The sequence below is a fragment of the Lepidochelys kempii genome, chromosome 19, assembly GCF_965140265.1.
Source record: "Lepidochelys kempii isolate rLepKem1 chromosome 19, rLepKem1.hap2, whole genome shotgun sequence".
Lineage (NCBI taxonomy): Eukaryota > Metazoa > Chordata > Testudines > Cheloniidae > Lepidochelys > Lepidochelys kempii.
The window spans coordinates 15,507,132-15,534,872 of NC_133274.1; the positions used below are offsets into that span (position 1 = coordinate 15,507,132).

The following is a 27,741-nucleotide window of genomic DNA, read 5'->3' on the forward strand; positions in this document are numbered from 1 at the left end:
GTGGTTCTGTTTCTTTGTCACCTGGTTTTAGAGCCTTTGGGATAAACTCCCTTCGTGTTTTCAGTAGGGCTGTCAATTAATCGCAGTTAACTCACGCGATTAACTAAAAAAATGTAATCACGGTAAAAAATTAGTCGTGATTAATCGCAGTTTTAATCACACCGTTAAACAATAGAATACCAATTGAAATGTAGTAAATATTTGTGGATGTTTTTCTACATTTTCAAATATATTGATTTTAATTGCAACACAGAATACAAAGTGTACAGTGCACGCTTTATGTTATCATTTTTATTACAAATATTTGCACTGTAAAAATGACAAATAAAAGAAGTAGGATTTTTCAATTCATCTCAGACAAGTACTGTAGGGCAATCTCTGTCATGAAAGTGCAACTTACAAATGTAGATTTTTTTTGTTACATAACTGCACTCAAAAGCAAAAGAATGTAAAACTTCAGAACCTACAAGTGCGCTCAGTCCTACTTCTTGTTCAGCCAATCGCTAAAACAAACAAGTTTGTTTACATTTACAGGAGATAATGCTGCCCGCTTTTTATTTACAGTGTCACCTGACAGTGAGAATAGGCGGTCGCATGGCACTTTTCTACCTGGCATTGCAAGGTATTCACATGCCAGATGTGCTAAAGATTCATATGCCCCTTCATGCTTTGGCCACCATTCCAGAGGACATGCTTCTATGCTGATGATGCTCATTAAAAAAAAAATGCATTAATTAAATTTGTGACTGAACTCCTCAGAGGGAGAATTGTATGTCCTCTGCTCTGTTTTACCACATTCTGCCATATGCTTCATGCTATAGCAGTGTCAGATGATGACCCAGTACATATTGTTCGTTTTAAGAACTCGTTCACTGCAGATTTGACAAAACGCAACAAAGGTACCGATGTGAGATTTCTAAAGATAGCTACAGCACTTGACCCAAGGTTTAAGAATCTGAAGTGCCTTCCAAAATCTGAGAGGGGAGAGGTGTGGAGCATGCTTTCAGAAGTCTTAAAAGAGCAACACTCTGATGCAGAAACTACAGAACCCGAACCATCAAAAAAGAAAATCAACCTGCTGCTGGTGGCATCTGATTCAGATGATGAAAATGAACATGTGTTGGTCCGCTCTGCTTTGGATTGTTATCGAGCAGAACCCATCATCAGCATGGACATAGTCCTCTGAAATGGTGGTCGAAGCATGAAGGTACATATGAATCTTTACTGCATCTGGCACATAAATATCTTGCCATGCGAACACCTGTTCTCACTTTCAGGTGAAACACGAAGCGGGCAGTATTATCCCTGCAAATGTAAACAAACTTATTTGTCTTAGCGATTGGCTGAACAAGAAGTAGGACTGAGTGGACTTGTAGGCTGTAAAGTTTTACATTGTTTTATTTTTGAGTGCAGTTTTTTTGTACATAATTCTACATTTGTAAGTTCAACTTTCATGATAAAGAAATTGCACTACAGTACTTTTATTAGATGAATTAAAAATACGTATTTTGGTTTTTATAGTGCAAATATTAGTAATCAAAAATAAATATAGTGAGCACTGTACACTTTGTATTCTGTGTTGTAATTGAAATCAATATATTTCAAAATGTAGAAAACATCCAAAATATTGAAATAAATGGTATTCTCTTATTGTTAACAGCATGATGAATCATGCGATTAATCATAATTCATTTTTTTAATCACGTGATTAATCACAATCAATTTTTTTAATTGCTTGACAGCCCTAGTTTTTAGGCTTTTCTCTGAAATCAGCAGAGCTAGACACTTCCCTTTTTAGGCATGAAAGCTGAGATTTTCCTGCAGTCTCTTGATTCTAGAAGCTGGAGCTTTAAGGAACTAACCAGCTGTTGTGAGATTTGTGATAAAACCGCAAGAGCTGGCAACACTGCAGCTTCTTGCTGCGCCTCAGGGGTCAGTGGGGTGCTGTGGCTGTTTGCCAGAGGCAAGAAGCACCCAGCTCTCACTGCCAGCCAGCTGACAGAGTGTATTCCTCCCACCACCACGGAATTCATTAAGTGCAGAATATTCCCCCCTCCCCCACCCCATGAAATGTCCTTTCGGATTGGCACTTATCTATGCTGAAAAGGGACACACTAATTCAAATAAAGATGTGGATAAAATTAAAAAAGAAAATAGTCAATTGAGATCCTACCTACCCTCCTCTGGTCAGTTTCACCCTGCCTTAAACACAGATACCTGATGCATTGCTAGCTACTCAATCCACCATCCGTATTGCCAAGTCATGGCACCAGGGGTTCAGAATAGAACAGCTGACATCACTTCATGGATGGACGGCAGGAGTCCAGTCAGGGTGTTGCTGAATAAAGCTGTTCCTTAGAATGAATCTTCTCCCCATCCTCCATGAAAATACTTGTTTTCCACTATGGTCCTTGCTCTTGTTGGGAGTTACACCTACTGGTGAGATTTGAACATTAGCCAGTAGGTGGAGCCATTGCACCTCTTTTGGGCCCTCAGTCTGGGCAGAAAAGTAAGTGTGTGTGTGTGTGTTTTTTCCTCTGGTGTTGCAGCAAGTCTCTGAAAACTGTGAAACTGCCCAGAAGGAAAATAAAATGAAACCAAGATGAACCCAGGGCGTTGGCTCCATGCCATCCTCGCCTTTGGCGTGTTTTGTTGTTGCTTTTGGGACAGTTCGCAATCGTTCGGCGCATCCCGCCACCTCACATTCCCACGAAGATCCAGGAGGGGGCGGATTCCAGGGCGCAAGGGAGTTACCCAGATCTAAGGGAACAAACCAAAGGCACAGAGTTAGGAAGACGTCTGGGACTGGCACTGAGCCACCTAGCACTAGAGACAAAGAGATTCGTTATCTAGGTAGGGCCCCAGATGGGTTCTGTGCTTGCCAGACAGGAGACAATGTTCCTAATCAGAGCAGCTTAAGAGCTCAGTGGGCATGCAGCTTTGCCCTCCTCTCCCTCACTCGGCATGGGATACTTCCCCCCACCAGTTATTTGTACTTGAAGGCCCTGATGGATGTCGGGGTCCCATGGTGCTGGGTGCTACACAGATACAGCGTAAGAGACAGTCCCTGCCCCAGAACACTCCCAGACTGAACAGACCCAGCAGACAAAGGCCGGAGGGGAGGGACGATGATCATCCACGCTTGACAGAGGGGGAATTGAGGCGGAGAGATTCAGGATCACACAGGAGTCCTTGACAGAGGTGGCCATTGAACCCAGCTCACTGCTCTCACCGCAAGGTGTCCCCCGTTCCTGGGGTGCTGGCACCCTCGCAATGTAAGAGAGACTCTCAGTTTTCATCACCAATCCATTTCCAGCCCTTCTCCTTGGAGGCCTGGCGGGGGAATGGGGAGAGCCGGAGTCTGTGACTGGGCACTGCCTCTCCGTGCTGCCTATCCTTGCAGCTGCTGGGACACACATGGCTCCCCATCCCCTGATCACAGTGTGGGGGAGGCCAGCGCTGTTGGGGCCAGGGCTGCTACAAACTCCCTCCCTTCCTGGTGGCTGCCTGCTGCTGAGCCGACCCCTCTGCTAAACAGCCAATGCAGCCCGAGAGCCAAAGCTCTGCAAGGGAGAGGCAGCTCCCTGCAGCAGACTGGGGCCTGCCCTGCACTGAACAGCTGGGCTGGCGTAGCTCTGCCAGTGAGGAGCATGACAAAATCACACTGGCCAAAGCTGCGCCCATGCCGCCAAACCCCCATACAACCGGCCTTGTGCTGGGGGAGTTTCTTTTGTGTGGTATGAGCTCTGGGGCGAATGCACTCTGGTGACTGTATGAGCTGCATCCCCAAAGGGAGGGTTTGCCAGCCTAGCCCTGTGTCGGGATTGCTATACACCAAACCCTTTGCAGCATAGGAGCCGACTTCCCCTCTTTTCCGTGGGTGCTCGACCCCCCCCCCTGCCTCCGGCCCCACTCCCACTCCACCCCTTCCATGAGGCCGCGCCCCGCCTCGCCTCTTCCCAACCCTGCCCCGTCCCCATTCCAACCCCTTCCTCAAAGTCCCTGCCACAACTCTGCCGCCTCCCTGCCCCTATTCCAGCTCCTTCCCCAAATCCCCACCCCGGCCCCGCCTCTTCCCCGTCTCCTCCCCCGAGCACACCATGTTCCCACTCCTCCTCCTACCTCCTGGAGTGTGCTAACGCTGCCAAACAGCTGTTTGGCGGCGGCCACGTTGGAAGCACTGGGAGGTAGGTGGAGGAGTGGGGGCGTGGCATGCGCAGGGGAGGAGGAGGACATGGGGTGGGGGCGAGGGTAACGTGGCTGCAGAGCACCCATTAATTTTTCCCCGTGGGTGCTCCAGCCCCGGAGCACCCACGGAGTCGGCACCTATGCTTTGCTGTGTCAACAAAATCCAAAAAGCTCCTGACTCAGAACCAGGAAACTGACCCTTTCTGGGAGCTTAGGCAAGTCACTTCCCACGCCTGTTTCCGCCACCTGATGGTAAAAGACGGTTACTTAGCTGTATCATAATGGTTGTTCTTTGAGATGTGGGTGCAGCCATGTCCCATGCCTGGGGCACCAAAGATGGAGACTTGCCTAGCAGTACCCACAGGGGCAGCTCTCACTCCCCTCCCTGCAGTCCCTCCCAGGGCTCCATAAGGGTGGTGGTGCCCCGACTCCCTCAGTTCCTTCACACCGAAATCGCCGGCTGAAGACTCCGATGCAGAGGGGCACAGGGTGGGTCGGGAATCACATGTCTGCACCCACATCTCGGAGAACAACCATTATGACACAGACACATAACTGTCTTTTCTCCTTTGAGTGGTTGCAGACGTGTGTTCCACTCAGGCAGTTCCAGCAGGGGTGGGCTCAGAGTCTATCGATGGAGTGAGTTCAGAACTGCCTTCCAAAGTTTGCATCCGATCTCGAGGCCGTGTTGACAGCATCATGTCTAGCAAATATATGCAGAGAAGACCATATTTCAGCCCTGCAGATATCGCTAAGAAATGCAGCCGATGTCACCTGAGTGCTCACTGAATGAACGTCGAGCTACTTCATAAGCGGAGGTAATGAGCAGTTACCCATTGGAAATGCTCTGCATGGAGACTGGCTGTCCCTTCATCTGCAGCGTAGGACAGTGGCTCTCAACTTTTACAGACGACTGCACCCCTTTCAGGGGTCTGATTTGTCTGGCCTGCCCCCAAATGTCACCTCGCCTAAAAGCTACTTGCTAACAAAATCAGACATAAAAATACAGAAGTGTCACAGCACGCTGTTACTGAAAAACTGCGGACTTCCCCATTTTTACCCGGTAATTATAAAATAAATCAACTTCAATATAAACATTGTACTTCCATTGCAGTGTACAGTAGATAGAGCAGTACAAACAAGTCATTGGCTGTATGAAATTTCAGTTTGTACTGACTTCTCTGGTGCTTTTTATGTAGCCTGTTGTAAAGCTAGGCAAATCTCTAGATGAGTTGCTGTACCCCCGGAAGGCGTCTGTGTACCCCCGGGGATACATGTACCCCTGGTTGAGAACCACTGGCACAGGAGCTAGAAAGGTGAGGTGATGAATGAAACTACTTAGTCCTTGCTAAATAAAATGCCAAGCACCGCCTGACGTCTAAGCTATGTAGACACTGCTCCTCTGCACTGGAATGTGGTGCGGGGAAAAACAGAGGTAAGTAAATAACCTGATTACGGTGAAACAAAGATACGATTTTGGATTAAAATTTTGGGTGTGGTCTTAAAGCCACCTTGTCCTTGAAGAATTGAATGTGTGGAGGATCTGCCATTAAGGCCTGCAACTCACTAACTCATCCTGCGGACGTTGTAGCCACAAGGAAGGCCGTCTTCTGAGAGAGGAGCACCCATAAACAAGTTGCTATTAGCTGGACCAGCAGACCCACCAGCGCCGCCAGGACCGTGTTAAGGTCCCGCAATGGCACCGTTTCTTTCATCAGTGGAAAAAGAGTGAGGTCATGTCTTTTACTGGACCAGCTTCTGTTGGTGAGAGAGACAAGCTTTCAAATTTACGCACAGATCTTCTTCAGGTCACTCTGTGTAAACTCAAAAGCTTGTCTCTCTCACCAACAGAAGTTAGTCCAACAAAAGATATTTTTTTACTCACCTTGTCTCTCTAATATCCTGGGACCAACACAGCTACATCAACACTGCATACAGCCAGTGGAAAAAGACAGATAATACCTTTAAAACATGCTTCCCATCATAGGGTTTGAGAATTCCTTCCATGGGAGGATGGAAAGCCGAGAGCACCTCCAAGTGAAACTTCAGGAATCTCAGAGTGAGGCCTGAAGATTTCAAATGCAGCACCTACTCCAAAATGTCCTGAATCTGCAGTAACATAGGCTGGATTTGCTTGGAGAAATGAGACCGCCTGCCCGCAAATAGCTGGGGCATAGATATGACAGTGACAACAGACTGCCTAAACGTAGGCACAGAAGGTTTCCTCCATGATTTGTGCCTGCCTCGCGGTGCAGGATGGCTGACAGAAATATTGCTCAGGATAACATTGCTGCTGCTCGTGCTGTTGGTTCCCAGAATGCCATCTCTTTGCAGCCTGGATATAAATTCCCGATGAACACAGGGTGACCTGGGAGCCTTTGAAAGCGTGTAATGGCTCATCAGTTTTCTCTGAGGGTAAGAGGTGATCATCAAACGACAAGTCCTCTATGCTTTGCTGGGTCTCAGGCACTCCACCAGAGTTTTGTAACCATGACATTTTTCACATCATTACAGCCAAGGCCATGAGCCTGGATGAAGAATAAACCATATCCAGTGCAGATGTCTTGGCCGCTAAATAACATTCCATAATGAATCCCCTCCCTGGAGGATTCTGGTAACTTGCCCACAAATTTGGACATAGTGTCCCTGTTCACAAAATCATATTTTGATAACAGACCCTGCTGGTTTGCAATGCGTATCGGCAAGGAGGAAGTCGAGTAGACCTTTCTCCCCATCGGATCTAGCCTTTTGAACTCTTTTTTTTTAGGCACAGATTTATATCCTCCCTGTCTCACTCACTCATTTGCTGCTTTCACAACCAGGGAATTTGGAGCTGGATGGGTGAAAAAGGATTCGAAGCCTTGCATTGGCACATAATAGCTCTTTTTATGACTGCCATAAAGTGTACAAAGTTCTTTAAACAACTGGGACTCAAAAGCAGCTCCCTAATCTGTCAGCATGTTCATTGGGTACCCATACGGCCTTACAGAATATGTCCAGAAGAACTGAGCCGTAGTCTCCACTGACAAATCCTTCACAGGAATTGCCACCACAAATGTAGTGTAATGATCAGTCATGACAAGCACATAGGTAATTTCAATTTTAAATGATCTAACATCACCAGTGCCAATAGACCATTGTGATCAGTAGCATGCAAGGAGGTTCTATCAAAACTTCCAGCTTTATTTTTCAGGTTATATATTTCACATTTCTGACACCACTGTACAATGTCCTCCTTCATCCCAATCCAATAGAACCTCTTTCTCAAGTTTGGTTCTGTCTCTTTATCTCCAAAATGTCCAAACACACTGTGATAAGCTTCTAATACCATCCTTACACTCTGTCTGGGCAAGACAATCTGTATGATCTTCTCCTTAGATTTATTTCAGAGTAGCAGCCGTGTTAGTCTGTATTCGCAAAAAGAAAAGGAGCCTTCCTTACCAACCTCCCATTTCTTGGAGATATTTTTGGTGTCTCTGCAGTTTCACTACCTTAGCTGGTAACTTTTCCCAGCAATCAACCATCAGCACTTGATCTTTTCTTAGATGCCTTCTTAATTCCTGGGTTACCAGACTCCATAACTGAATTTCCTTCCATAGATCTTACTGAATGTCAAGGTCTATCTCTTCATTCCCAACCACAGGATTAGCAATAAACCCGTACCTTTGATAGGAACATTCAGAAACAGAGGCATTTCCAAATCCTCCTTTTCATCTGAGCCTTCATTTATAATCACCTTTTGTGGCAGCCTAGATAATACATTGGCATTCACATTAATACTGGCAGTCAGTATTTGATGGTGAAGTTATAATTGACCAGACAAGAAGCCCACGGTTGTTCCAATGCCCCTAGTTTGCCAGTTTGCAAATATGTCGATGGTTATTATCTGTAAACACTTCAATTGAGGTTGCTGTAAAATAATGCTGAAACTTTTCCATTACTGCCCAGGCTAATTCAGAGAATTCCAATTTGAATTTATTTCTCATAATTTCTTTGAGATCCCTTTAAGCTCCAGCTTGCATCAGTAATTGCTCGCTCCCTACTATCTTGCTCCTGAGCAAGGGGGGCTCCCTATCCTTCGTTGCTGGCATCTATATACACTCTAGAAGGTAGTTTACAATCTGGATAGGCCAGGATGGGACTAAGGATGGAGAGATTTCAATTCTTCTTGGCACTCTGCACTCCATTTAACCTGGGAAGCTTTAGAAATGTTCTTATCTCCAGTGTTTCTTAACCATTCAGGTAATGGCAGAGCAACTTTAGCTAAGTCCTTAATATATCAACAATATTAATCAACAAATCGTAAGAGCTACCAGACGTCTTGTACCGTGCCAGGTATTGGACACTCCTCTGTCATTTTCAGTTTCTCTGTATCAGGAGCTACCCCTGCCACAGACACTATGTGTCCCAAATAGTTCACATTTTCTTTTAGGAAATCACAGAATCATAGAATAGAATCATAGAATATCAGGGTTGGAAGGGACCTCAGGAGGTCATCTAGTCCAACCCCCTGCTCAAAGCAGGACCAATCCCCAATTAAATCATCCCAGCCAGGGCTTTGTCAAGCCTGACCTTAAAAACTTTTAAGGAAGGAGATTCCACCACCTCCCTAGGAAACGCATTCCAGTGTTTCACCACCCTCCGAGTGAAAAAGTTTTTCCTAATATCCAATCTAAACCTCCCCCACTGCAACTTGAGACCATTACTCCTTGTTCTGTCATCTGCTACCACTGAGAACAGTCTAGATCTATCCTCTTTGGAACCCCCTTTCAGGTAGCTGAAAGCAGCTATCAAATCCCCCCTCATTCTTCTCTTCCGTAGACTAAACATCCCCAGTTCCCTCAGCCTCTCCTCATAACTCATGTGTTCCAGTCCCTAATCATTTTTGTTGCCCTCCGCTGGACGCTTTCCAATTTTTCCACATCCTTCTTGTAGTGTGGGGCCCAAAACTGGACACAGTACTCCAGATGAGGCCTCACCAGTGTCGAATAGAGGGGAACGATCACATCCCTCGATCTGCTGGCAATGCCCCTACTTATACATCCCAAAATGCCATTGGCCTTCTTGGCAACAAGGGCACACTGTTGACTCATATCCAGCTTCTCGTCCACTGTAACCCCTAGGTCCTTTTCTGCAGAATTGCTGCCGAGCCATTCGGTCCCTAGTCTGTAGCGGTGCATGGGATTCTTCCGTCCTAAGTGCAGGACTCTGCACTTGTCCTTGTTGAACCTCATCAGATTTCTTTTGGCCCAATCCTCCAATTTGTCTAGGTCCCTCTGTATCCTATCCCTATCCTCCAGCGTATCTACCTCTCCTCCCATGACGTTTCGAAGGTTTTACTTTTAATCCATACTGTGTGAGTCTATCAAATACCACAGCCAAGTGTTGCAAATGTCCCTCAAAGGATTTTGAATACACAATGATGTCATGTAGACACAATAAAATCGTATCAAAGTTCTCAGAGCCTTTCCAATGCTCCACCCATCTCTGAAAAGTCCCTGGAGCATTACAGGGTCCATCTTGTAAATTCATGAAATCCCATGGGTGTCACAAAGGTGGTTTTATTCTTGATCTTCTGGTGCCTCTGCTACCCACTTGTTAAACTGATAGTAGAGAAGAAACTTGCTGACTTTAATGCCACTAAGGAATCTTCCATTCTAGGTACAGGTGTCCTTATAGGTGACCTGATGCAACTTTCAGTAAGCTACACAAAAGCGCAGTTTCCCATCTTTTGTCTGAACTAGCACAATGGGCACTGCCCATGGACAATGACACTTCCAGCATCTCTTATCATTTCCTTCACCAGCCGATAGAGAGCTAGAGCAACTGGTTGAAATCAGCCCTAATTGGAGGATGTCCCCCGGTGGGCACTGTGTGCTCTATCTGGGTGGCACACCCAAAATCCAAAAGATGTTGCAAGAAAACTATTCCATGTTCCTTAATCATTTGTACTAACCTTTCTACCTGCTCTGCAGATGCTGAAGGCATTCCCAAGTCTACTTCCTTCATCCATACATATGGATCTATCTCATCATCCTGGATCACTATCTGCAAATGACCCCTTTCCCAAACTATTCATCGAGAACTACATTGTCTTCCCCACCTATGCGTACCAGACGCCCGACCACTTGATTTCTATATAGTGTCACAGGCCTGACCACATAATTCAGAATCCTAATTGGTACTAATCCTTTTTCCACCACGACAACACTTTTTGCCACTATTGTGGGATCTCCCTTCTTTACCCAAGCAAGGTTCCAGTAAAGCAATAAGACCAACTTTTGTTTTACAAATCAGAAAGGTTTCAGTATTTGGGTGCAGCTTGATGGGATGCAGATCTGTTATTCTCACTTTCCCAATCTCGCCGTATTGACTGACAAAGTTTTCATTGCTTTCTTATACTGCATGTCGAATCATATTCTGCCGGACCTTCTTAGTTATGACTGGGGAGCTGCTGCTCTGATCCTAATACTTGCAACAACTCCTCATAACTATGTTGCAGTACGCTCATACCTACGACTACTGGGGGTAAATAATCACTGTTGACATTGCCAACAAAAATGCCCTGATCTGGATATTTAGACGTTCCAATCTGAGCTTCAGCTTCCATTCAGCCAGCACATGTGATACGCAAACTACTTCCTGCTACCGATTTTACCCTGTTCTTGGTGTCGACAACCCCTCTTGAGTCCAATGTTTCCTAAAATGTCAGCTCTGCAAGGTGGTGACTTGAGACCTGGTATATAGCAAGGACCACATTTCTATCCAATTAATCTTAACCAACACTGTTGGGCACCTTCCCACAGCAGTAGCCTGCGTTTTAATGTCATTTGGGTCTGCCCTCTGTCTCCCCAAGATCTGACCCCCAATCCAAGAGACTTTGTGGTTAAAGCCTCGGCATTAGTATTCTCAGACATGCATCTCCTTTCCACATGTTCCACCTCACTGCATCTTCTGCAAACAGGATTGCCATTATGACCAAACTTACCAGTTGTCCTATGCCCTGTGTTTCTATTACCTGTGACCCACTGGATCACAAACCCTGGCTTAAACTAACAAAGTAACTATTACTAGGGTGATCAGATGTCTGGTTTTTGACTGGAACCCCTGGTCGAAAAGGGACCCTGGCTGCTCTGATCAGCACCGTTGACCGGGCTTTTTAAAGTCCTGGTTGGCAGTGCTATGGAGCTAAGACAGGCTAGTCCCTACCCGTTCTGGCTCCACGCTGTGCCCTGGAAGCATCCAGTAGGTCTGGCTCCTAGGTGGGGGGGGGCACAGGGCTCCATGCAATGCCTCTGCCCCAAACACTGGCTCTGCAATCCCATTGGCCGGGAACCACGGCCAATGGGAGCTGTGGGGATGGTGCATGCGGGTAAGAACAGTGCACAGAACTGCCTGCCACGCCTCCACCTAGGAGCTGAACCTCCTGGCCCCTTCTGGGGCACAATGTGGAGTCAAGACAGGCAGGAAGCCTGCCTTAGCCCTGCTGTGCCACTGACCGGGAGCTGCCTGAGGTAAGGCCTGCAACCCAACCCTGAGCCCCAACTCCCTGCCCCAGCCCTGAGTACCCCCAACCCATAGCCCCCTCCTGCACCCCAAACCCCTCATTCCTGGCTCCACCCCAGAGCCTTCAGCCCCAGATGGAGCCCTCACCCCCTCTGCACCCCAACCCCCTGCCCCAGCCCAGGGCCCCTTCCCACACCCTGAACCCCTCTGCCCCACCCCCCAGCCTGGAGCCCCCTCCTACACCCCAAAACCCTCATCCCTGGCCCCACCCCAGAGCCCGCACCCCCAGCCAGAGCTCTTACTCCCTCTCGCACCCCAACCCCCTGCCCCAGTCCAGTGAAAGTGAGTGAGGGTGGGGGAGAGTGAGCCACCGAGGGAGGGAGAATGTAGTGAGCGGGGAGCAGGGCCTCTGGGAAGGGGCGGGGCAGGGGGCAGAGCATCGGGGAAGGGGCGGAACTAGGGTGTTTTGTGCCATTAGAAAGTTGGCAACCCTAACTATTAGCTGGTGGTTGAGGTAGGCTGTTAGCCCAATATGGGGACTAGCCATCAGAGGGACATGGCACACACTTTGAAAATATGTTACCTCCCAACTCCTCCCAACAGGGGTCACCCACCTGGAGCAACATCTGGGGCCCATAAGAGTTCAAGTCCCACTTTGCTGAAAGGAGTAACTCCGTTAGGTGATAGCAAAAATAGTAGGTTGTTATCCTCTATGAAGCGCAGACATCAGATGGGACACAATGCACACATTTCAAGGGTATTACACAAGTTACCTGAGTTTGCCACTTATACCTATTTCCTGACCACCCAGCGTGCCACTTACACAACAGCTTCTGTGATGCTGGGTTTGGCCCAGACATGTCTCTGGAGGGGCTGAGCACAAGGGGGGTAGAGGGTCATGTGGGAGCAATGCCCATTGGGTAAATGCAAACAGCTTCAGGAAGGGGTGCATTTTCCACACACAGCGAACAAGCGAAGATGGTCTGTTGGAAGGGTTTATTGCATTAAGGAAAATAACAAGAAAGAACGAAAGTGACATCTCCCCCAGAGAGCGCGATGTGTGCAACCCCATTCTGCAGCTGCATGCTGCAGCTGAACTCAAAATGGCACAGCCAGCCAGCAGTGGGATGGCCAAGGCCACCAACAACCAAGTCATAGCAGCTACAGAGCTGCGTGCCCTGTGGGAAAACAGTCTGGAAGGTACAGAGCTCTCCACGCACACATGGCTCCTAGTCTAGGTACTTATACCACAGCATCAGAGCACCTCCTAACCTTGAGTGCATTTATCCTCACAATCCCCGCGAGGCAGGGAAGTGCTATTAACCCCAGTGTACAGATGGGGAATTGAGGCACAGGGAGACAAAGCAACTTGCCCAAGGACACGCAGGGAGCCTGGGGTAAAGCAGAGACTTGAACTCCCAAGTCCTAAGCTAGAGCCTGAACCACTGGACCATCCTGCTTCACCCAGCCATGTAATAGCTCACTGCAGTTTAGTGGTTAGGGCAGGGCAGTTGGGATGTAAAACTCCTGGGCTCGCTTTCTGGTCCTGCAACTGACTTGAGGCAAGTCATTTATTATTAGGAATGACAGTAATTAAGGCTAAGATTTTGTCATGGGCATTTTCAAAGTCACCGACCTATCCCTGACTTTTACTAAAAATACCGGGCGGACGCACTAACAGTCCCAGCTCCGGCCACTGCTCCAGAGCCGCTTCTCCGGCTGCAGGGGCTGCTCCAGCCCGAGGACTGACCCAGTCCCAGGGGATGATCCAGCCCTGGGGACTGACCCAGCCACCGGGACTGCTCCAGCCCCGGCCGCTGCTCCTGCGGTGGGGGCTGCTCCTGCAGCCAGGGCTGAAGCCGAAGCAGTCACGGAGCTCCAGTAAAGTCATGGAATCTGTGACCTCCATGACCAAACTGTACCCTTAATAATAATCATGGTTATTACAATAGGGCCGCAATGCATTAGGCACTAGGCATGGTACAAATAGAATAGTAGACATTCCCTGCCACAAAGAGCTTACAGGCTAAACAGATCACCAAGCCTCTCTTTCCCACCCCCCCCAGGAGGAGATATCAATACTCATCTCCTAACAGGGTTATCAGGAGGGTTGGTTACTTACCATCTCTACAGAGCTTCAATACCTAGCCGCAGTCTAAGGCAGGGGTCGGCAACCTTTCAGAAGTGGCGTGCTGAGTCTTCCTTTACTCACTGTCATTTAAGGTTTCGCACGCCACTAATACATTTTAATGTTTTTAGAAGGTTTCTTTCTACAAGTCTATAATATATCACTAAACTATTGTTTCGGAGTAACAGCCGTGTCAGTCTGTATTCGCAAAAAGAAAAGGAGTCCTTGTGGCACCTTAGAGACTAACCAATTTATCTGAGCCTGAGCTTTCGTGGTGCATCCGATGAAGTGAGCTGTAGCTCACAAAAGCTCATGCTCAAATAAATTGGTTAGTCTCTAAGGTGCCACAAGTCCTCCTTTTCTGTGAACTATTGTTGTATGTCAAGTAAATAAGGTTTTTAAAATGTTTAAGAAGCTTCATTTAAAATTAAATTAAAATGCAGATCTTATCAGTTTAGTGTGATCCTTGCCCTTGCTTTTCCTTGCTGAGTTTTCCAGTGTCTGGCAGGTATTTGGACACTTTAAGCTGCACACAGGCTTCTGAGTGATCAGTTGTTAACCAGCGGGACAGAGGACACATTTCATGTGTGAAAATACCTGTTCACACAGGTATGTGGATACAAATGCTGAAAGCATTGCAAACTCAATTTTCTTCAAACAGTTAAATTTCACTGGCAGGGACGTCCAGCAGGTCAGAATAGAGGCCCCATGATCTCTCTCGGTAGCTTCAAGTGCTCTCCGCAGCTCTCCAAACTTTGATACCCACAATTCTAAGCTTTTTAACTGAATGAGCAGCATTTCGAAATCTTCAACACCCATCCACCGAAATACAGACAAATCCAAGTCGCTTTCGTTGAACTTTTCAGGTTTAATTAGAAAAGAAAGCTTTGGGCCAAATCGCTGGAAATCTTGAAATCTGTCAGAAAATTGTGATTCCAGTTCTTGAGTGTACATTCTAATCTCAGTGTCCAAGGCAGCGTGCGGGTCCACGTGGCGTGAGAGTGATGGAAGCAGCAAATCAGGACTTAAAAACAACCCAGCACAGTGGCGCTGGAACAATTTTTAAGGTGGGGGTGCTGAGGTGTGCCCCCTCTTGCCCCTGTCTGCACCCCTCACTGCCCCAGGCTGGGGCCAGGGGGCCACAGCTGGGGGTGGCTGCAGAGCCCCAGGCCAGTGGCTGGGACCCCAGGCCGGCAGCAGAACCCCCCCAGAGCTGTGGCCAGGACCCGGGCAGTGTGAGCGCCACTGAAAATCAGCTTGCATGCCGCCTTGGCATGCGTGCCATAGGTTGCCTATCCCTGGTCTAAGGCCATGTCTACACTAACAACTGTGGTCCGTGTTCAGCTGCTGAGGTTTGTATATTGCTCAGGCATGTGCAAACTGCACGTATTCATCAGGAGTGCTTGTGTTGATGCAAAGTGCGGTGCACCACAAGTACTTATCCCAGTGTGCCACATGCCACTTTCTGGTGCAATGCCTTCTGGAAAATTTTTTGCAAAATGTATTGTAGGATAGTAATGACTTACCCAGGGATCAAGAGAGAGGGGTCAAGTTTCCAGCATTCAATTTTCTCCATCCCATAATGCCACCCATAACCCATAATTTTGATATCCTTTTTTTTTTTTAAATCCCACAAATCTGCAAGGCATTTTTAGTATCCACCGTTTCTGATAGAAGCATGGAGCCCACACAGCTCTGCACTATTCTCATGAACATTGGAAATACAGGGTGCACGATTCTCCTGTATTTGCAGACCTGCAGAAAGTACCACAACATCCAGGGACATGAGGATGTTTTCAAGGACAGTTTGTGGAGGGACACAGCAAAAACCAATTCAAGATTTTTGGTGGTGTTCACGGAGCAGTTGCAGATGGTGGAGTGTTGCTTCTGGGCCTGAGAAATGAGCACATATGGTGGGATCACATCATAATGCAAGTTTGGGATGACAAGCCGTGGCTGCAGAACTTTCAGATGCGAAAGGCCACATTCCTGGACCTGTGTTCCAAGCTCGCTCCAGGTCTCCAGTGCATGGACACCGGAATGAGAACAGCATTGGCAGTGCAGAAGCAAGTGGCAATTGCACTCTGGAAGCTTGCAGTACTGGATTGCTACTGGTCAGCAAGAAATCATTTTGAAGTTGGAAAATCCACTGTGGAGACCATTGACATGCAAATGTATAGGGCCATTAATCAGCTTCTACTATGCAAGACTGTAACTCTCTGCAGTGTGCAGGACATAGTGGATGGATTTGCACCCAAATTGTGGTAGGGTGATTGATGGCATGAATATCTCTATTTTGGCACCAGCCCACCTTGCCACAGAGTATATCAACAGAAAGAGCTATTTTTCTCCAGTTATGCAAGTGTTGGTGGATCACTGGGGATTCTTCACCGACATCAGTGTGGCTGGTGAGGGAAGGTGCATGACACTCACATCTTTAAGAACACAGGACTGTTCAGAAAGCTGCAAGAAGGGACATTCTTTCCTGACCAGCGGATTACCATTGGTGATACTGACATGCCAATAGTGATTCTGGAGCCATACACTGGCCACCTTGACAGCACCAAGGAAATATTCAACTACTGGCGCAGCAGATGCAGAATGACAGTTGAATGTGCTCTTGGTAGATTGATGGGACGCTGGCGGTGTTCACTCACTTGTTTGGATCTCCATGAGAAAAACATCCCATGCCTGTTGTGTCCTGAATAATATCTGTGAGGCAAATGGGGAAAAACTACCACCAAGGTTGAGGTGGAGGAGACGTCTCTGACTTTGAACAGCCAGACACAAGGGCCATTAGAAGAGCTCAATGTGGAGCTATCCAGGTGAGGAAACAGTACTTTAATGGTCAGCCACAGACACATTCTCTGCTGGAGTTTCTCTGGGAGCTTTGGGTACTGCTAAGAATTGCGTAGGGCTTGCTGTACATTTATAAATATGACTGGGTGTTCTCCCAAAGCTATGAATTCTGTGGTGCTTGGTGTGGATTTACAAGTGCCATTTGCTTAGACTATCACTATGTATTTGGCAATATTTGTTATGAACTAATGAAGATAATTTGATTCTCCAAAAATAGAACTTTATTGAGTGGGGAAAAACAGTGTGGAAAATCAATGTGCACAAAAAACCCAGAGGCAATGTTATACACATTTTTAAAAAGATTAATGGGGTGAAAATTTAAAACTAGAAAGGCCGCATTCATGTCCATCTGAGTAACAAATGTAGGCCGTTGTGGCTACACATTCTCGAGCTGTGGTTCTTGTAGGTCAGTGTTTGTGAAGCTGTGGTTTTCCTTGCTGTCTCCCAGCATCAAGTGGTAGGAGTAAGGATGTGCCCAACCATGCCATTGTTGGGGAGTGTAGGGAGCAGTGTGTGACCATGGAGTTCTCCCAGGACTGCAAAGGGTGGGGAGACCAGGATTTTTGGATCTGTAGGTCAACCAGGGTCTGCAGCATTGGGGTTTGCTGCCTGAAAAGACCCATTATGTCCTGGTGCATCTCCTTCTCCTTTTCCTGCTGGGAGTCCCGGGCCTTTTTCCTGTCCTTTCTGCCTTTCACCAGGCTGTTGGTCATATTGGCCCTCCAACCTCACAGTGTGATGTAGCACTGGCTTGCAGGATCTCACAGAATATGTCCTCCCGAATCCTCTTCTCTCTCCTCCTCATCAGAGTCAAGAGTTCTGTGGGTATGGAGGGGGCACCAGAAGCAGCTGCTGATTAAAATCGACAGATGTACCTCTGAATTTACACACATAAGGGAAAGGGAAAGATAAGTTTCAAAACTCCCTTCCCTTATTCCCATAAACACTTTGAACAAGAAATGCTTATTGACACTTCAGCTTTGGAGCACCTTGGCACAGCACTGCAGTCCAGCCCCAGCCATGGTGAGTACAGCCCACCAGGGATGATGGGGGAAGAGGGAAAGGATTTTCTATTGCATGAAGCTACAAAATTTCAGTCCCTATTCCATGGGCATGAGCATGGGGCAATGGCACTGAATACTGGCACTATTTGCCACAGACAGTGGTGATTTTAGCTGATGTCTTACTCCTGAGGGTTGTTAGGATATAGATATTCAGGCCTGTCTGCAAAGGCCTGTACTCTAAGAATTTAGGTGTATTCTTATCACTTGGCTAGTGATAGAGGTATAAAAGAAAGAATCAAAATCACTGTCGGCCGGTGTAAGGGCCTTCTCTTACTGTGACAGTCTGAGGCCCTGTTCTTAGGCTAAGGCCTTTGGCTAAGCAGCAGAGGCAGCCATAAGCTGGGAAGCGACCGGTCACATCCTCACATTCCAACCTAGTCACATTGAAATAAGGTGCTATTGGGCTGTTAGGCACTATCAGGACAGGATTGTATTCCTATCACCTCCAGAGAAAGGGAAGTGCCTAGAAAATGTAAAAGGAAACTTAGTTTGATAGCATCCTGTCTGGCAAGAACTCACTTATCAATAGCTGGGATGTGAAATCCTCACTTCTGTATTGTTTTGTCATTATAGTTCCCACTTTGCTGTTGTTTTTCTGTATAATCTCTGTCTGGTTCTGTGATTGTTCCTGTCTGCTGTATAATTAATTTTGCTGGGTGTAAACTAATTGAGGTGGTGGGATATAATTGGTTAAAATGATTGGTTAAGGTATAGCTAAGCAGAACTCAAGTTTTACTATATAATCTGTAGTCAATGAGGAAGTGACGGGGTGTGGGTGGGGGTGGGCATGTGGGTGTGTGAGATGGGAACAGGGAATGGGGGTAAGAAAACTGGAATCATGTTTTGCTAAAGGGGGAGATGGGAACAGGGAATGGGGGTAAGAAAATTGGAATCATGTTTTGCTAAAGGGGGAAATGGGAACAGGGAATGGGAGTAAGGAAGTTGGAATCATGTTTGGCTAAGGGTAGGAATGGGAACAGGGACACAGGTGTAAGGCTCTGAGGTGTCAAAGCTGGGAAGGAGGATACTAAGGAAGGAAACTGGAATCATGCTTGCTGGAAGTTCACCCCAATAAACATCGAATTGTTTGCATCTTTGGACTTCGGGTATTGTTGCTCTCTGTTCATGTGAGAAGGACCAGGGAAGTAAGTGGGTGAAGGAATAAGCCCCCTAACAAGGGTCACAAAGGCATAGAGACCACAGCTGCTGCTGGTGTCCCAAAGCTGCCTGGGCCCATATGCCACTAGCCTGTTTATTGCAATGATGCCAGCCAAACTTATCGCAGTGTGGCGCAAGAAAGTGCCCTACCTCAGAGGAAGAAACAAGGCAGCCATCCCTAGAAACATTTGAGAGAGGATTGCAGAGTGCTTCCAAGGAAGCTTCATCGAGATCTCTTAGGAGGCTCAAAGGGCCATGCCCATGGACATAAATAAATTGCTCTGCCTGCCTCCCATCTCTGCCTATCCCAAGAGGGGAGTGAAAAGCAGATGCTAATAGCTCCAGCCCTTCTCATATGGGTAAAACACTGGTCCGGGCGGCTGCCATCTTTACATTTAAAGATTGTAAGAAAAAATGCATGCACACACTTACCTGAGGCCCCTTCCTCTTCAGCAGGCTCATCTGCGTTTGCCTGGTCAGACTGGCTGGTCTGTGGCAGAGATTCAAACAGGTCCTGGCTCGCGGCATGGCTGGCGTTCCCCACCACATCTCCCCACCCTTGCTCCTCACTGTTCACTGCAGGGGCCTCTGTCTCGGGCTCCTCCAAGGTATGTGCAGTGGTCTGCTGGTGCTGGTGGGGTCTCTGCCAAGTATGGCACGCGGTCCATTGTAAAAGCACCAGGTCTGTGGCTCAGCATCAGATCAATTGTTGGCCTTCTTGGCTTTGGGGTAGGCCTGCTGCAGCTCCTTCGCTTTCATATGGCATGGCTGCTGGTCCCCGTCGTATGCCTTCTCCTGCATCCCCCAGCAATCTGCTCGAAGAGGTCCATGTTTCTATGGCTGGTTCGTAGCTGAGCCTGCTCAGCCTCTTCTTGTCTCTGTGACCCCTGGGCAGAGGAATTTAAAACTGTGGCCAGAGTGGTCATTTTGCAGGGAATGGCGCATTGTGGGACAGCTGCTGGAAAACTGTTAGGATTGACACAGGTTGTGCAGTGTCTAGACTTGCACTGTGCCAACCGCAGTAGGTCAAACGTGCCATTGAGGGGTGGTTTCACTGTGCTGCTAGAATGGGACATTTACATCAGCCAGAGACAAATCTGAACATAGACACGTGCATGAAGAGGTTGACACAAGGTGACTTCCGTCGCCCTAACTCTGGAGTATAGACCAGGCCTAAGTAGAAACGATTCTACTGGTGATGTGCAGTGTGGGGGAATCATGGGGAGGCAGCTTCCTAGTGGAGAGAGAAGTTCATCAAAGCTGAGCTTGCCAGAGCCAGTGGGTTTGTCTTTTTTTTCCACCTTATTTAAAATGCTCCAGATGCTGAACGACTTTCTTTGCTCCTTTTTCGATTACTGTTTCACCTGTCTGGAAACAGGAACTGCAGGTGCTTTGAGGAATGGATCGAAGGGTCAGCTCGTTGTCTCACTCTCGCTCTGTAAGGGCCTCCGGGTCTGACCACAAAATGTTGTTTTGTGACTTCGTACAGCACAACTCCACCATAAATCACAGCCGCTATCCTGATACTGCCTGCAGCAACAGGGCAATGGATGTGTGTGTGTGTGTGTGTGAGAGAGAGAGCTGGAGACTATCTTCTGCTACGTGACACATGCAAAGACACACACACACACACCCTGAGACACACATATCCACAATACACCCAAATGCCCATCGGAGGGAGTCATGGAGAAACAGATGCACCCACACATCCAGGGATACACCTGCAACTTCCTCTTAGTTACATACATACATACAACACACATACAGATGCATATCACAGGGAGTGACATTGGCACACAATACACACACACACAGGCACCCTCCCCCCAGAAGCATAGGCCTAATACAAACAACACACCCATTACATGTAATCATACAGAGAGAGAGAGAGTCAAACACAACCCCCTGCCCCATAGCCCCAGATGCACATTAATATAAATCAGCTCTATGCCCCTCACACAGGACACTGAGGCACACACCAGACTTACAGATACACAGTCAGGCTCACACTCATACACCCTCAGTCCTGCACACACAGACGTACACCAGATTCTTTCCTCCAGTTGTTCTCATATGGTATTGACGGGTGAACTAATCAATCAGAAACATCAGTATAAAGGGTTGTGTGTGTGTGTTTCTGTGGGATGTATCTGAATCACTGTGTGTGTGTGTGTGTGGTATATCTGTGTTACCGTGTGTGTGTGTGTGTGTGGTATCTGAATCACTCTGTGTTATCTTTGTCAGTCTGTGTGTGTGTCTCTGTGTGGTGTATCTGTGTCACTGTGTGTGTGTGTCTGAATCTCAGCATAAGTCAGCCTGTCTCTCAGTCACAGTGTGTGTCCGTGTCTCAGGGTACGTTTATACAGCAAAAGCTGTGCATGGCCGAGCCCATTTGAGCTTGCTTGGTGTGGGTCACACTGGGTACGTCCACACTGCAGTCAAAGATCTGTGGCCCGAGTCTCAGAGCCCAGGTCAATTGACTCGGGCTCGAGCTGTGGGGCTAAACATTGCAGTGTAGACAGTCAGGCTCAAGCTGACATTCATTGCAATCATATCGCCCCAGGCATTGCAATCATATCGCCTTGCAGCCCGAACCCCGAGTCAGCTGACCCAGGCCAGCCGCAGCTGCTCCGTGGGTCTCTTATTGCCGTGTAGACGTACCCAAGAGCAGTGAGGTCAGGGCAGCTTCGGGCTAGCAAGGGGAATATGTAGCAGGCTCTGTGCTGGGCTTGTGCTACCAATGCTGCACTGCCTTCAGTGCTGGCGTCCCCGTGCAGGCTGCATCCAGGCCCGCTCAGCCTGTGCCCGGCGGGTGCTGTGCAGATGTCCCCTCAGCGCAGGGGCCCCCACACTGCGTTGGAGGCAATACCTCGCCCCCTGCTCAGTGATCCCCGTCCCTCCTCTCCACCAGCACAGCGCCCCCCTGTTCTGCCTACGGGGCAGGGCTCGACTGGTAGAGCAGGGATCCTTACAGGCCAAACGTGTCAATGAGTTCAGGGTGTGAAGCTCTTTGAAAGTCAGGCCCTCATGAGTTCCGTGCCCGTTGGCATGGGGGTGCAGATTAGCTGGGGTGCTCCTGTGTGTAGCAGGGTCTGAATGCCCAGTGGGGAAGCACATCGAGTGCTTGTGCAGCATCCCCAGGAGACCCTGCGCTCCTGGCTCACGCCCCGCTGCCTGCTGGAGCTCAGGAACATGTGCAGGGGGGCGGCTGCTGCGTTCCCAGGAGGGACAGGACCAGCAGGGGTGCCCAGCACAGGCCCCTGGAGAGCAGGGATTGCATGGCAGCCTGCAGGCTCGCTGCCCCGGGTAGGCACGGTGGCTCATTTCCCATCAGGTCAGGAGAGTGCCCTGGCGTGAGCTGCCACAGGGAATGGCCTGTGGATGCAGCGGCTGTGCAGAGTTGGGGAGAAAGAAAGACAGAAAGAGGCAACTGGGCAAATGCACTTCTGTACTTCTCTAAGGCTCCATGTGGAAGTGCTCCCACACTCCTGCCTTTAATTCAATTACAGCTAATTGGTAACTACATAAGGAGCTTTAATTTCACAGGCTATTAAGGTAGCCTCTGTTTGCCTGTAGGCTCTCCCCAGATTCATTTTGCCTTAGTAATCCATGGGGACTCCATTTACCAGACCTGCTTGGCGGAAAGTGAATTAAGTGAGGCTCATAACTTTCATGTGTTGCATCTGCCCAGGCAGCTGAGATGCTCTCATTAAAAAGACAGGAGCTTCAAAACCTAGCCCCCGTCCTTCCCTCCATGCTACTGGAAGCACGTCAGAGAGCCAGAGCATAGCAGCTGCCGCAGGGTTTCGAGGTGATCAGGATAGAGCACTTCACTTAGCAGGGCCACAAGCCCCTCTCCAGGGCATATGTTTTGCAAGACCCTATAGCTGTGTACCAATCCACTTGCCCAGTACAGCTGTCTCTGTTTTGAGTATTCTTCACTACGCTTAACAATCCAGCAAGGAGGTGAAATCAAACCTTCGGCAAGCTCACGTAGGTGGATGAGTGGGGACAGCATTCCCTCTAGGAACAGAACCTGCTCCAGAATGTACATGCTGACTCCAGCATTTGGGGTTCTCAAACTTCAAGCTTCTGGGCATCAGCATACCCCCTGGGGAGTCAGGAAGGATTCCCCACCAGCCCTCCAGGTGCAGCATTGCAGAACTGGCTAGGTGCATTTATGGGGGTCGGGGAATAGGGCCAAGGGGGTGTCAGCTCCCTTTGAAGCATCAGGGTTTGACCATAGGTAGAGGCAGAATGTCAGAGAACCTGGACTGCTGGCCTGATCTGCACAGCAGGAAGAGGGATATTGGACTGGATGTGACAGGTGTGATCTCAGCTTGGGTCACTGCTTGGGCCCATCTCCTCCTGTACCCAGAAGCCCCCTGAGGCTGATCAGAACCTTCTGGCCCTGGGGCCTTGGGCTAAGATCCCTGCTCATGTGAGCATTCAGTTCTGTAGTAGGGGGAAGGAGCCTGTGTCCCCGTGAGAGGGGTCCAGTGGGAAAGTCACAACAGGAAGGAAAGTCACCTCTGGGTGGAAAAGGAGAGAACCTCCTCATCGCAGAGAGAGGCTGCTTCTCTGCAGCTCCCTCAGAGCCACTCCTGTGGAGCGGTCATTGTTTTGTGCTGCCCTATGCAATCCCCACACTATTCCTCATCTTGTGCAGGGGTTTGGGGTGCTGCAGAGACCCAGGAGAACAGCCTACCCCCTGGCAAGAGCCACACCCCCTGCCTCAGCTCCTCTGGACAGCCGCACCGCCTCCTCTGTGACTGGCCTTTCCCCAGCTACCGGGGTGCTGTGCATTAGGAAAGATGTGGACAAACTGGAGAGAGTCCAGAGGAGAGCAACAAAACTGATAAAAGGTTTAGAAAGCCTGACCTGTGAGGGAGGGTTAAAAAAAACGGGCATGTTTAGTGTGGAGAAAAGAAGACTGAAGGGGGACCTGATAAGTCTTCAAATAGGTTAAGGGCTGCTATAAAGAGGATGGGGATCAGTTGTTCTCCAAGTCCACTGAAGGTAGAGCAAGAAGTAATGGGCTTTAATCTGCATCCAGGGAGATTTAGGTTAGCTCATAGGGAAACCATTTTAGCTGTAAGGATAGGTAAGCTCTGGAACAGCTGCCCAAGAGAGGTTGTGGAATCCCTGTCATGGGAGGTTTTTAAGAACAAGTTGGACAAACCTGTGTCAGGGAGGATCTAGGTTTACTTGGCCCTGCCTCAGCGCAGGTGGCTGGATTTGGTGACCTCTCGAGGTCCCTTCCAGCCCCACCTTTCTGTGAGTCTACGATTTCCTTGCACAGCGCCACGTGAGACATACAGGTCTTTGTTGCCCTCTAGTGGCTGGGCCATATAAGTGGTTTATGAGTCTGTTGTTGCTTCCAGGTAACACCGCTATCCTTTAGCTCCAGCAATGAGAGTTTCAACCTTTAGATCTATAGGTCACAAGTCCAGTTCCTGCTATTGATCCAGGTAGGGCAGGACTAGCAGCTTGCACTAGCCCAGGAGCTAAGAGCACCCAGGCCAGATTCCACTCAGTGGTAGTTCAGAGACCCACCCAGAGGCAAAAGGTGTTTGTGTACTGATCACTGCCTCCTAGAACTGCAGCTCTGTGCTTTGAGCTCATGCTTTGAAGGTGCCACTTGAAACCCTCCCTGCCTGCTCTCTTGCTTTGATGCTTTGTCACTCCAGGCGCAGCGAGGACGGACAAGGACATCGGCTGGCATGCAGTGAAAGATGAACCCTCCAGCGCTCTGCCCCATGCGATCCGTCTCAGCAAAGGCCCTTCCCAGAGACCAAAGGCAGAATTAAACTGCTCCCTGCACAGGACGCTCAGATTTATGGAGATTCTGGTTACACTGCACTGTCTGCTAACCAGATTATAAATGGGAACTGACAATTTTATTATTGTGTAAGTTTCCTCTCCATTACAGTCCTCACCACCTACCCGCACATCGTTAATGCAAATCCGGAGCCACTCAGACTAAACTGAGAAGGCACCAGCGCTCTTTAGTCTATTCTCTCCTGTATATGTATGTCGCACATTTACAGCATCTATCCGTTTACACACAGCTATATATCTCTTACTAGTACCCTCCAGTGCTGCTGCAGCAGCAAGCCCTGTAACTGGGAGGAAGCACAGTTCAGTGGTTACAGTAGGGGATGGGAAGTCAAGACTCCTGGGTTTCAGACATGGCTCCATCCTTGACTCATTGGGCAAGTCACAGCCCTTCTCTTGTCTCAGTTTCCCCCTCTGTGAAATAAGGGGCATGATAGTTCTTCAGCTCCCAGGATGGCCTGTGGCGCTATGGCCCACAGTCTGCAATAACTCTGTGAGTGTAATGTCCATCTACACCCATGGGAATCCTCCTGGGAACTGAGGGCAGGATCTACTGTAGGGGCTGGAGTAGAAAGACAGCCTGAGACATAAGCCCTTGTATCAGAGGCCTGAGCTAAAGTAGTCAAAACTTTGCTTATATAAAACAAAGTTAAGTTGTGAGCAAGAGGCAGGCCTTGCTCACAGAATTTGGTACGTGTAGGGCTGATACTGTAAAAACACATATTCCTAAGAGGAGCTAGGCACAAAACACTCATGCAAGCACATTCCAAAAGGGTGGTACCAGAACACCGCGATAAACACATTCCCCAAAGGTAACAGGAACATGCTGACCCAGCTTAAGGATAAGGTCAGGATGACAGCATGATGAATAGAGATGTTTTGATCGAACCTATAGATACAAGGCAATGGGTGGTGCCCTAATACATCAGAGGGTGGCACCCCGATATGTTGAGGGTGATACGTCACTTGTTTGTATTGGTTTATAAAGATGTATCTCAGAGGGAGTGTCTTTGTCCAGCCAAGGGGGCAGTGGAAAGTCCTGCCACTGACTGAGCTGCGTCCATTGCCATGGGCATCCGTGCTAGTGTAACTGTAGACATTGATCCAGGGAGCTAGGACCGTGCTTTGCTGACAGTAAACCTGGCCGGGTGCCTTCGCACCTTAATGGATCTTGTGGTCATTGGGCGGTTCCCTAGAGATCTACTGTGCCAGCTGTCTGCACAGAGCTGGGACAACACACAAGGAGAACACACATGCAGCTGAACATCTGCTGACCAGGGTCTGTGACCCGTGGTGGGCACTTGGGAAAGGAGGACTGTGGCCAATTATATCAGCTCTTTGCGGGGTACACTGGACAGAATGCAAATGTCCAGCGTTAGTAACGAGCAGGTTTTGGAAAGAATCTCCTGCTTCATTCGCTGGCTCTTAAGGGTCTGGAAGAAACTCTCCCAGGGGAAAATCACCCCATAGCTGCTTACTGTTGGGAGGGATACAGGTCTGATCCAGCATGGGCCTTCCTACACTCCTGGGAATGGCTTGGCGCTGATGGACATGGTACATTTCAGGAGCCTCACAGATCCTCATCTGCAGTGCCCTTTGGAGACAGCAGTCCACAATCACACACAGAAGGTGGAGACTGGTGTATGTGACGGTCCTGTGCATGCCTGGGGCGAGAAGGGCATAGGAACAGAGTCTGGAAAACACCAGCAGTTGAAGGGTTAAACCTACTCCAGCCAGTTCTTCTCGGGTTGATTTTTATTTTTTAAAGTGCCTGGCCCAGCTTCTGCCCGGAGAGACAGCAGTGGAAATCCAGCGGAACTCTATGCAGTGCAGTGGAGCTGCTCTGCATTCCCAGCGGTGTCGCCGAGAGCAGAAATTGGCTCTGTGTTTCTAATCAGAGCTGATGGAAGGGCCCCTGCAGAGCCCTCACTGTGTCACAGATTGTTTCAGGCCATAGCAGGGAGATGGTTTAATGCAAATTCATATCATGTAGTGGATGCCTTGTAAACTCCATGGATTTTCTCGGCATGGCATTGTTCGCAGGCTGCTCTGATCAATCAAGTTTGCTAACGAAGTGCTCGGCTGGTGTTTAAAAGCATTGGCTTGTGGTTAAAGCACAGACTCAGCCTCAGGACACCAGTTTCTATTGCCAGCCGTGTGCCACTGACTTCATATGTGATCTCAGGCAAGTCATTTGCCTTCTCTGATCGCTTCCCCACCTGTAAAATAATAATCCGTCGCTCTTCAACAGTGCATTGCACTAGATCTCAAAGCTCTTCACAAAGGTTGTCAGAATCACTATCCCTGTTTTACAGATGGGGAAACTGAGGCACAGAGCGGGGCTGTGACTTGCCCAAGCTCACCCAGTAAGCCAGTGGCAGTGACAGGAATAAAACCCAGGTTTCCTGAATACCAAGCCAGTGTTCAACCCACTAGGTCACGCTGCCTCCCCGTAACAGAGGGCTACGGTGACTGACCTTTTTCGCAGACATGCTGGGAGCCTTCATGAGTTTAGAATGGCGGGGGGGGGGGTGCGGGGGGCCGCCCAGAGCAGTGCCCTTCAGCAGGGCTGGCCTCGGTGCAGGGGCGGAGGGAAGAGTCAAGTTGCCGTGGAAGCTTTGAGGCAGAGGCAGTCTGATTCAGCTCTCTTTGTGCTTCTCAAGAAGCTTCTCCCCACACAGTCCTGAGCGCAAAAGGGGGATCATGTCTGGCTGGGCTCCGGAGAAGCTGTCAGAGGCCAGCTCCCCTAGGCTGCAGCGGTGGGTGAGTGGCTCGCTGGGAGTGCGCCTTCCCGGGAAAGAGGGTGAGAAAAGTCTCTCAGCCCGACCATCCAGAGCCGGTCTATTTGGATGAAATGAGCTTGAACCAACATTGCTTTCGAGATGATGGAAGTCCGACATGCCTCGCTGTAAATAATACAAGGAGTAATTATGTCTCAGGGAATTAATGTGCTGGGTGCTCAGAACACGAGGCTGCTGTGAGCGTGAAGCCCAGCTGCTC

General features: G+C 48.8%; 1 protein-coding gene across 1 annotated transcript in view; it reads right to left on the reverse strand.

The window, feature by feature from the left end:
• Positions 1-1,650: 1,650 nt before the first annotated feature.
• NKAIN1 (sodium/potassium transporting ATPase interacting 1) overlaps positions 1,651-27,741 on the reverse strand; it is a 205,754-nt gene continuing 179,663 nt past the window's right edge. The window contains exon 7 of the mRNA XM_073317792.1: positions 1,651-2,760. Within this exon, the coding sequence (XP_073173893.1) occupies positions 2,751-2,760 (10 nt within the window). The 3' untranslated portion in view covers positions 1,651-2,750. The remainder of the gene's footprint in view (positions 2,761-27,741) is intronic.